Source organism: Ischnura elegans, chromosome 1 (assembly GCF_921293095.1).
Source record: "Ischnura elegans chromosome 1, ioIscEleg1.1, whole genome shotgun sequence".
NCBI classification, from domain to species: Eukaryota; Metazoa; Arthropoda; class Insecta; order Odonata; family Coenagrionidae; genus Ischnura; species Ischnura elegans.
Genome location: NC_060246.1, coordinates 138,658,418 through 138,669,209, shown reverse-complemented (window position 1 = coordinate 138,669,209; position 10,792 = coordinate 138,658,418). Strand labels below are relative to the sequence as shown.

Sequence of the window (10,792 nt, the reverse complement as noted above, 5' to 3'; positions counted from 1 at the left end):
ACTAAGAAGAAGAACGAAATCCCACCGCACTTGACGTGTAAAATTGTTTAGAGTAACTATTCGGAATGTGTCGGTAACAGTGTGTAAATAGAGGAATTTGTAGTGATGGGTTCGGTCGTGGCAGTTAATGTTCCAAATTTCCGTATTTTATTGTATCGATTCGATCGAAGTTTGAGAAATCCTCGCCGAAATTCTTTAAAATGATTAGGACCATAGGGAGAAGATTTCCATTTTTAAGCTAACTACGTGAATAATATAGAAAATATCTGCACCCATGCATAAAAATGAGATGAAAATGTCTCTGCGGGACTGGAGGCAAGCTATTCGCACTCCACCTGCGTATAGGGTAGGTAATAGTACACTCAGGATACAAACGCAATTTGTCACTATTATTTCTGTGATTGGCTTAGTTGTTTTGATTGTTCTTTATGCTGTGACGTCGTCAGGCCGGTCGAAGCATAGCTTGACCAATAATATTGTGCTTCACAACGAAGACTTCGACCATCAGCATGTGATTCCTACATATCCTGTGATCTATAATACTACTTACCCATTGACACCTCCGATAAAATCAAGATTAGGAGTGAAATATCGTATTGGTGTTATTAGTGATCTAGATACTGGATCAAAAAGTCTTACCGAAGATGATACGTGGATCAGTTACTTCAGGAAGGGATACCTCGTGTGGAATCCTATCAGTAGCTCTATTTCTATTCAGTGGGATAAAGGTGAGCCCACAGTATTGAAGTCAAATTTGGCTCAAGGTGGTCGAGGAATGGAACTCTCAGAGCTAATAGTTTACAATGGAAAACTATTGACTTTTGACGACCGAACAGGGGTGGTTTATGAAATTGAATCGAATAAGTTGATTCCATGGGTAATACTTCCCGATGGAGATGGAAGAACGACGAAAGGTTATTGCTTTTCATGCTTTGGTGTAAATTCTCATGTGGATGTCAGAAATTATAAGAAACTAGTCTATTTTTAGGTTTCAAAACTGAATGGGCTACTATGAAGCAGAAACAGCTGTATGTTGGAGGCCTCGGTAAGGAATGGACAACCAGTACTGGAGACCTCGTGAATTTAAATCCTCAATATATAAAAACAATTTCACCGGCTGGGGAAATTTCTCACATCGATTGGCACGAAAAATACAATGCTCTCAGACGAGCTGTTGGAATTGAATTTCCAGGTACATAATTGCTATGATAATCATTCGTGACGAACCCTAAGCCGATTTCTCTTAATTTTATTTTCCGGGATTCGTCGTAGTTTAGATTGCGTTATTTTGGTGGCCTTTCATATGTTTGTTTTCCTTGTTTCTCGAAAAAGCTATGCTTTGTTTTGCTATAGTTATGCTTTGATGATGTGACTGTATGTAGTAGTCTTATTGCAAAGAATCTCGTAGGTGTTCCATATTTTACCCCTGTAAAATGCCCTTCTTTTATTAATTACTTATTTTTTTCCCTTTTTAACAGTTTCCTAACTACTTATTATTCAAAATATTGGGGGAGGATTTTAAAAGCAAATATCTGTCCATTATACTATGGGGCTTCAATGAAGCCGTAATGATACTGTCCTTAATGAGTTGAAATAATTCTTCTCAAGGAAACCCGATTGTTTCTTTTTAGTGACTGCTACAGGAGTAGGAAATACTAGAATACGTTACTCTGGCCTATGAGACTAGGTAATCACTTATCATAAACCCCTATCTTACACAGTACATTGTATGCATTAAATGTGGAATGGTACACCAAGGGTTGTTAGCAATCAGTGATTTGTACAATGATAGTTTGGTCTCTTATTTTATCAGAATTCGTTTATTGTTAGCATTTAATTATAAAAAAATCATAGAAACTGTAGCCAGTAGAAGTGTTATTTTAAACCAATCGTGATTGTTGGAATGTGATAATACTGATTATTATATTGTAATACTAATAATAGTTTGAAACTACAATTAATGAATGGAATCATGCTGCATTGAATATGTTAAATATGTCAAGAGAGAGAAAATTTATTTAATTATTATTTAGGATCCTATCTCTATTACATGTCAAATAATGCCTATATTTTCAATGGTATGTATATCCATAATAGAGCATTAAAAACACATAAATGGCTGCGGAAGGTCCAAAAATGGCCCACAAAATCCATGGTATCACAACAACTTAATGTTTCAAATTGACAAATTAGCTAGTACAGTAAATTCCGATTATTTGGGACACATCGGGACAGGCACACTTTGCCCCAATTAGGCGAACTATTCCATATATGGACATAAACCAACTTTGAAATGATAGAAAGAAGACTACAGAATGTTTATAATGCAAACAACATTTATTAAACTATTAATTTGTTTAATAAATCAGCGAGATTAGTTAATTTATCAAAATTTTTAAGAGTGATAGTAATCTTAGTTGAAAATATTTTTCACAGCCTCAGGCGATGCTGGAAGAATGTCATTTACTAAGTCCTAATGAAGAAAAATTCATGGTTATTAGTTAATAATATGTGATTCATAAATATTTCATTTATGTAGTTATAAACATGCAAGTACTTCCATTTCAAATCATATCTCCTCGTCCAAAGAATTTGTCCAATGTTCTCTGTTGCATTCTCGTCATCCTCGTCGTATGAACCAAGTCGGCACAGAAATCCAATGACGACATTGGGCTACCTTCATTGCCTTTTGCATGAAGAAGATTTGTAACCCCTCAATTAACCTCCTTGCATCCAGAGATATCACTTAGCTACGTTCAGGTGCAATTTCATCTCCATCAATATCCTCACCTTCAGCTTCTCTGTTGCTTGTGTAATATGGTTTCAGCAATATCTAGTTCACAGTTTTCATTGGTCCAAATTGCAGTAGATATTATCGAACTCTTCATGGCTTGTTATTTGGCACAGTTTCAAGTTGGATACATTTTCAGATTCTCCTGTAATGTTGAACACTACACTGAAATGTTTGAAACCGCAATGAAAAAAACAATTTTGAATTTTTTGACTGTTGATATCTGACCAGCTTTCAGCCAGAAACAATATTGCTTGCTGAATGTTCGCTTTTGAGCTTACTGTGTTGGCAGTGGATGATGATGTCAGAAGGTTATCTTCTATAGATTCTAGAATATTGTCTACTTATTTCTCTCTGTAAAGTGTTTTCAAATTTTTAATGATCCCCTTATCCATTGGTTGCTCCAAGGATGTTATGTTTGCAAGCAGAAATTCCAACTGATAATTTTTAACTCACTCAAGCAATTAGCATGTGCCGTACAATTGTCAAATACAAGAAGAACCTTCCTTGATTTCCATGCTAATTCTATATCCCAATTGGTCAATCATTGTGTAAAGAGTCTCACAGTCATCCCTACATTGCTATTGACTTGGTACTCTAATGGTAAACAGCTTAAACTCTTTAAAGCATTGAGGCTAAGCACTTTCCAGAATTGCCAGAAGAGTTTTTTATCAGTTCCCGAATCATTTGAACAATACTAAACGGTGGTGCAATCCATCGCTTTTTTGGAGCCCATCCTCTACATCTGGATCCTTACCTTGACGTTTGCGTTTCAGAGACGGTGCTTGCTTTCCTTTCTGGCTCCATTCCTCTCTTAGAGTATCCTGTTGCTTCATTAACTGAGCTATCGTCAATTTCAGCACCCTGGTAATCTCAGCCAAACGGCAATGACTGGATTGGGGATAATCTTTATTTTTGTCGAGTACAGCAAATTTCAGCGAGTAAAAGGTCTTAACATGGCATATTACTCAAGAAATGGGAGTGTCATTGAACTCTTAGAACTCATACAATATCACTTATTCAAGGTTCACTTAGATCGTAGAGTAGGAGATAAATCGCACCAAATATGCGCACCACTGACACTGGTTTTAGACTGTTAGTTCAGAGATGACTTGGTATGAGTGAAGAGAAAAATGACTCCTGTGCATGTGTAAACTACTGAGATGGGGATTGGAAAAAGAGATAGGAACAAAGAAACATTATAATTTTCCAATAGTGATTACTCAGTTGTACAGTGGAAAAGGAATTAAAAGGATAGATCACATGTGTGAGTTGAATGTTGTTCAAGATGCTGAAAACAAAAAGCTCTTTGTAAGAAAAATTGTTCATCTCAAACAGTTTCCTCTGCTCAAAATCAGCCTCTAATTCCTATAAATTGGCCCTCACTCGCTCGTACGCCCTCACCACGGGTGTCGTCAGTTCTTTCTCACTATCACGGGCTGATTTTATCACCAATAGCACGCCACAGGAGTCCTCTCCTCTTGAACACATCACTACGTTGAATGAGGTCTCATGGTCAGGAAACGGAATCAGATTCCTCACACGGAGATTATAAGAACAAGAGTTCTAAGAATATGGCAAGAATCGGAACACTTGAGAAAAATAAAACTAAATTAAAGAAGGAAAATATAAAAAAACAGTATTCTGATACGAAAAAATTTTTATTTCGTCGCGAGCATAGAGTCAATGTCGCGACTCATGGCCCAATAAAGCAGCATGCTGTCCTAGTTAAGCGGAGAATACTCTGGAATATTCTTCAATTGGATTCTGTTCTTCAAGATTTGCCCCAATTAAGTGGCTGCCTCAAGTGGACCCATTAACCGGAATCTACTGTATTTATTTCAGTTTCAACGAAATTACTCCATATTTTCAATTCTTTTTAATTCTGTTTTTCATTTGCTCATTCATGCATATAAATTTAACTTGTAGATTAAAGCATGATTGAAATAAAACATCAGGAATTATGGAGTAAAAATTTCCCCTCCCCCCCTCCCCCTCATGCTATTAATTTCAGTAAAATATCTCTCCAAGAGTGCCCGGGAAAATATGTGGTAGTTTCTCTTCAAATTCATATCAATTTTGATGCAAATTTTATAATTTATGCTGTAACTAAAGTGATCTGTTAATCAAATCCTTTTTTCCCTCTAGGTTATGTCATACATGAAGGAGTAGCCTGGAGTGAAATTCACAAAAAGTGGTTCTTTTTGCCAAGAAGATCTAGCAAAGATAAGTATAATGAGAATGAAGATGAAATGAAAGGAACAAATATGATCCTAACAGCAAATGAACAGTTTACTGACATTCAGGTGAGTAATTTTTTAATGTAACAGAAGTTGAGTGCATATCCTGTCCTTAAACTCGAGTTTTGGTTGCTATGATATAACCTCATTCACTCTTTCATCAATATCTTGATGTGTTTAGCATAGGCTCTCCTGCAAGCTAATTGAGTAGAAATGAAATTTTATACTTTTCATTATTTCAATACATGGTGTAAGCTTGTGATAGCATTTTTAAGTCAACTCAGTGGCGGCTCAGATGAAGTGCCACTCACATTTATTTTGACAGAATCCATGAGAAGATCAGTTTTCTAGTAATTTTGGAATTTAAGTGAAGTTTTTGATGCCACATGGTGCACAGTTTTGTAGAAACTTGTAGCAAAATGCTCCTTTGGACTGCTGAGCCCTTCAATCGTCAACTCTCGAGTTGCCTCGGCAAGTGAAGTGCACCGTTCCTGTGATTCAGTTGAGAGTGAGGCAAGGGAGGGTAATTAGAGGAAATGAGTCCTCTAGCCTGAGAAGCATCATCAGTTGCCAATTCTTCTGACTAGTTGGTAAGGTGTTTTTTATAGCACTTTTCATGATCAGGAACTACGTATTTCATCCTTTTTGCGAATTATAGTAAGATGGGCTTGTTTTGTTAGGAAAAAAAAATGCATGGAGATCTAATTTTGGGATTTGAGTTTCTAGGAGATCATGTTTGTTTTCTATTATGGAAACAATAAAGAATCAACAAGTTTTCATTCGGTCAATATTGTTACCGTACAACCTTCAAAGAAGAACACATATTTGTCTATTAAGAAATAGAAATTTAAGAATGGAAATACTTCAGCTATGACTAATTAGATTCAGGAAAAGTATGAACGTACTTTTCCTGATAACAAAATAACAGGGATTGAACCTCTTTCTATCTATACATTGTATGCATTCATTCCATGTATCTTGTTATTGACTTACATGTATGACAAAGAATATATGATTTCACCGGTAACAATTACCTTCACAAATTTCACTTCACCCAAGTTTCAACAATTAATCCTCATCATTGGGCACTCTTACATTAACTCAACTCACAAATGCATATGCACAGTCTTGAATTGGGAATGAAAGAAAAGGAGAGAGGGAGTAATTGGTTACTTACAAATGTGTAGTAGGGCACTGGGGCATGATGGCAAAAATTGCTATCATGCCTTTTATTTCATACTGTGGTTATTGTAAAAGGTGTTTATGATTAAATTTGTGAAAATGGAATACCTCCTAGCAGGCACTTAGCCAGACATGTGCTTCAGGTAGGGCTTGGGTGGTATGTGGGTTATCTTTTATGTAAATTCCTATGCATCAAAAAACCATGAAATGAGCTATAAAATTTCATTTGAATACATAATACTGAATTTATTTTCGTTGTTCATATTTATCAAAACTGCTTTAGTTAATATGACTTAGTCTCTATAGGTTTTTGTTTCAGAAATCCACCTGATTTTTCTAAAGCATTTTAAAATTTAGGTCTCTGGTGGCAGTAGTTAATGTTATCTGATTTTGAGCAAATTTTGGGAGCGAGACTCAGATCTCAATTAATTTCTCTCCTCATGCTTGTTCGAGGAAATGTTTTTTCCAACTCAAGAAACTATTCTAATGCCTGTGCTTAAGGAGGATTAGAGGCGAATAAATCAATGATTGATTAGAGGAGCAATCAGTATTTTTAACCCTTTCGCACTGGAGCCTCGTGGAGGGAAGTGCATCCACATTATAAGTCTCTTGAAAATTTTTTACACTCCCCTGTACGAAGTTCTCTTGCATTGATGGAAGGCAGTAGTTTGTACCCATTCTAAGGCAAGGACCCAACTCAGCGGGACACTGATCCCTTTCCTCAGCCACTGTCCGAGACTCCAGAAGGATTAAAAGACTCCTTCACAGCATAAGTCCACAGTAAACTGACTGATGTAGCCATGTTTTATATGAACAAAATTTGTTGTTTCCTATAATGACTAATGCTACATAAAATGAATAATAAATAAAATAAATTCCCTTTATTTTTCTGAGTGTGAAGAAATTTAAAACTAAGTTCTAGCATTCATATTGACGGATTTAGTATACAGCGGACTCCCGATTATCCGGCTGTGGTTTATCCGGGTTGCGGATTATCTGTGCATGATTTTCACTATTTCTAAATTTTTTCCGCGATCTTTATTAAAATCGGATGCAAAATCATCGGAATCACGGCATTAATGCTAGGATACATGGGGCTTATTATTTCCGTTAGAATACCCTTCATAAAACAGAAGCAATCATGTGCTAGCTGCATTCACGGGAACACCTAGTTCCTGTTTTCCAAGCCTCGCTGTGTGCGTGAACGCGCTGACATTGTAGTTTCTGACGTTGAGCAGTGATTTTGAAGCATTCGCACAAACACCTTTTCTGTATCCGTGATCACACAGCCACGGACGTGTGGTTTTCGAAACCAGGCCTTACATGGAGCATTAATAACATGAGTGCAACCATGTTATCGCCGCTGAAAAGATTGCGAACTGTCGAAGAAAGCTCTCAAGGAGTCCGGGAAGCACTCTTAAATAACAGAATAACTGCATAAATAATAATTTGTAATTTGTTTGTTTTATGTAAATTATTAACATTACAAGAAATTGAAGTGAAAGTTTGGGTTATCCATGTTTTCCGATTACTCGTGCCGTCTCTCCCCCATCATTAACCAGGATAATCAGGAGTGTACTGTATTTCTATTCCATATCAACTGATTTGAAACTGAACGGAACTCTGTTGATATTAATGCTAGAACTCAGTTTGAAATTTCCATGTGATAAGCATAAAATGAATAATTCATTTCAGCCTAAGATTTATAACATAAGCTACAAATATTTATTTTGAAAAGAAACACTGCCAATAGAATTAGGAGACCATGTGGAGGGGATGGGAAAGGGTTGATCTGAGCGGCCAAGGAAGGACCTGGGCTCCCACTAAGCTGAGTCTTGAGGGGTGACCAAGTAGCTGGGTGTATTGTGTCCACGGCGGTCACTTTCCTCCGTCCCGTTCCACACGTAGACGGCTTTCGTTTGTTTGCACCGGAAAATTGTTTACACACCTAGGTGGCTTTTGTTCTTTTGTGCAGAAAATCCTCACCGCAAATGTGCAGAATTCGGTGCAAAAAGGTTACATAATTACCCAACTTACAATTAGAATTGTTACACTACTCTGCTATTTTTTTACACTAAACTTCTTAAATGCATTTGAGTGGGAAAATACATGCATTAATGAAAATTTTAACTTGTAGTAGCAAATTAAATATTATGGAATATTTACTATATTTAGGATAAGACTTTACTTGAATTTTATAACTTCTCCTTCCAAATATTACCAATGGTTCAAATTGTTATGATTGTTTCAAAATCTGTGTGAGAATTGGGAACTGGACTAGCATTCACCAACTAATGTAAGTTACCTACTCTCGACGTTCTTTGATAACTCTCACACGGCACCAATGCATAAAATAAGTAAGATAAACTAAACTTAGGGAAAAGAATTTTGAAAATTTTACTCGTGATTGGTTGTGGCCACAAAATGGTCGCAGTGATCAAAAGTTGCAGTGATTTATTCTCCATAGGTGTCTCCAAATTCGGCCAGGAGTTGCAGAATTTCAAACTTAGGACTTTGGTGGCAGTGGTTAATATTATACAATTTTGGAATAATTTTGCATCTGAGATCCTGAATAAATACGAAACCTTCCTGCCAACCTCAAATTTGATTCTGGAAAAAGTAATTTTTCAGCCCACCCAATTGTCTAAAGCCAGTAAAAATGGTATTGATCGGAAGGAGAGTTTGATGATGCCTGGAGAAATAAAGATTTTTGGCTGGGAAAAGTCAGGGAATTTGTATTCAGCTATCTTCTAATACTGGCTGCATCGCCTTTACTGCCATGATGGCCCTACACACTCAACAATAACCTAATAACTAGTTATTATATAGTTTATACTTCCCATTGACTATTGATTTACCTTGTGGAGAAATAAACTTTTTATGTTAAAGATTTCTATTGTTTTCATCTTTCTCCAGGTGACTTATGTCGGTGAGGTTATACCAACCCATGGGTTCTCAAGTTTTAAATTTATCCCTAACACTGATGATCAAATAATAGTTGCCATTAAATCAGAAGAAAACAAAGGCAAAGTGGCATCGTATATCATGGCATTCAGTATTAAAGGACAGATTTTATTGGCTGAAACTAAAATTGGTGATGTGAAATATGAAGGCATAGAATTCATCTAATTTTCAAGAGGTGCTATTAAACTATTCCCTGCATTGCTGTGCAATGAATATCGTGCCATTTATTTTTCTAGCTGTGTTTGTGAAAGTTAATTTAATAGTATGTATATAGCTGCAACAAAGATTCCAATTGTAAATAAATTTTGAATATTTGAGTCAGATGACTTTTTTTTGTGGTGAGCCATGTAAATGGCAGCTGAATGGTGCATTCATACATTTTCTAAAATATCAATGTTTATGGACATCACCTGAAACTTGAACGATGAAAGTAATTGGTTAATTATTTGTGTGACCCGATCATCCAATCTGATCTAGTGACCTGTTGTGCATAGTTCTTGCATATTTTGTGATTACTTTGTTTGTATAGTTCTTGTTATTTGTTGTCCAAATTACCAATCTTAACATATTTATGTGTTAAAGAAGTGAACTATCCTATTTGATGCGTCAATGGCAATATTCTTGAAACTTGGGATGTTTACTTAAGTTCTCATTTTTGTGTTTGTGATACAGTTTAAAGATATAATGGACACACAGTATTTTCCTACCCTTTCTACCTTCATTTTGAGAGTAAATCATCAGACTTAGTATGTGTTGTGTTTTATTATGATTTTCTTCAGGAATACAAATATTTTATGTGAGATTGTAAAAAACTTTGTAACAATTGTGAATAAAGATGAAAGTCCTTTTTTCTTGAAATGTTAACACAATGGTCATATCGCCTATGCCTTAATTCCATCCTGTTATTACATATGTACATTTATGCGTTCACATGTCTGTACTTGTTTGAGCTTAGGACAGAAAAAGGAAGTTCATCGTAATTTTGACGAATGTCAAGGCTCTCTAGCTCTCTCTCTTCTTGAGGTAACTCTGGGTTAGGTCTTATTCATTTTACCTTGACATATCATCCCATAGGTACCATTATTTTTATAGTTTGCATTGGCTATTCTTATCATTCAGGTATCCTTTCTTCTTCTTGAGGTTATTCTTATCATTCATGTATCCTTTCTTCCTCTTGAGGAACCTCTGAGTTATGTCTTATTCATTTTACTCGTTTTCATTTAAAGATTGTTTTGTAAGAATGCTTTGAAATCTCTTTACTCCACTCAGTTTTCTTACCCCTCTCCTTGATTGTGACAAAATCTTTTCATTCTCGTCTTTTCTGGATCATTATGTCTTTTGAATTGATAAGTTAATGTGCAATTTCTCTGTTTCATTTCAATCAGGGGACATTTCTGGGTGCATGATGCTCAGTGGCGTAGCATGGAATTTTGATTCCTGGGGTGGATGTGGTTGTTGATGTCCCAAAAAAATCATATGATACACTTGTAAAATACTTCTATGATTCCCCCCAAAAAATTTGATGATAGTAGGTTAAGGAATTAATTCTCCTCATCAATTACTTTGTCTGGAAGTAATATTCAAATAGTAATGATAGGAAATTTTTTTTCTAAAT

At 35.8% G+C, this 10,792-nt stretch overlaps 1 protein-coding gene across 1 annotated transcript; it reads left to right on the top strand.

Annotated features, from left to right (window-relative positions):
* Positions 1–10,041, top strand: LOC124170854 (soluble calcium-activated nucleotidase 1). The gene is made up of 4 exons (XM_046549865.1): positions 1–914; positions 989–1,192; positions 4,940–5,097; positions 9,130–10,041. The coding sequence occupies exons 1-4, from the start codon at positions 275–277 to the stop codon at positions 9,340–9,342; spliced, it is 1,215 nt and encodes a 404-aa protein (XP_046405821.1). The 5' UTR covers positions 1–274; the 3' UTR covers positions 9,343–10,041.
* Positions 10,042–10,792: the final 751 nt, after the last annotated feature.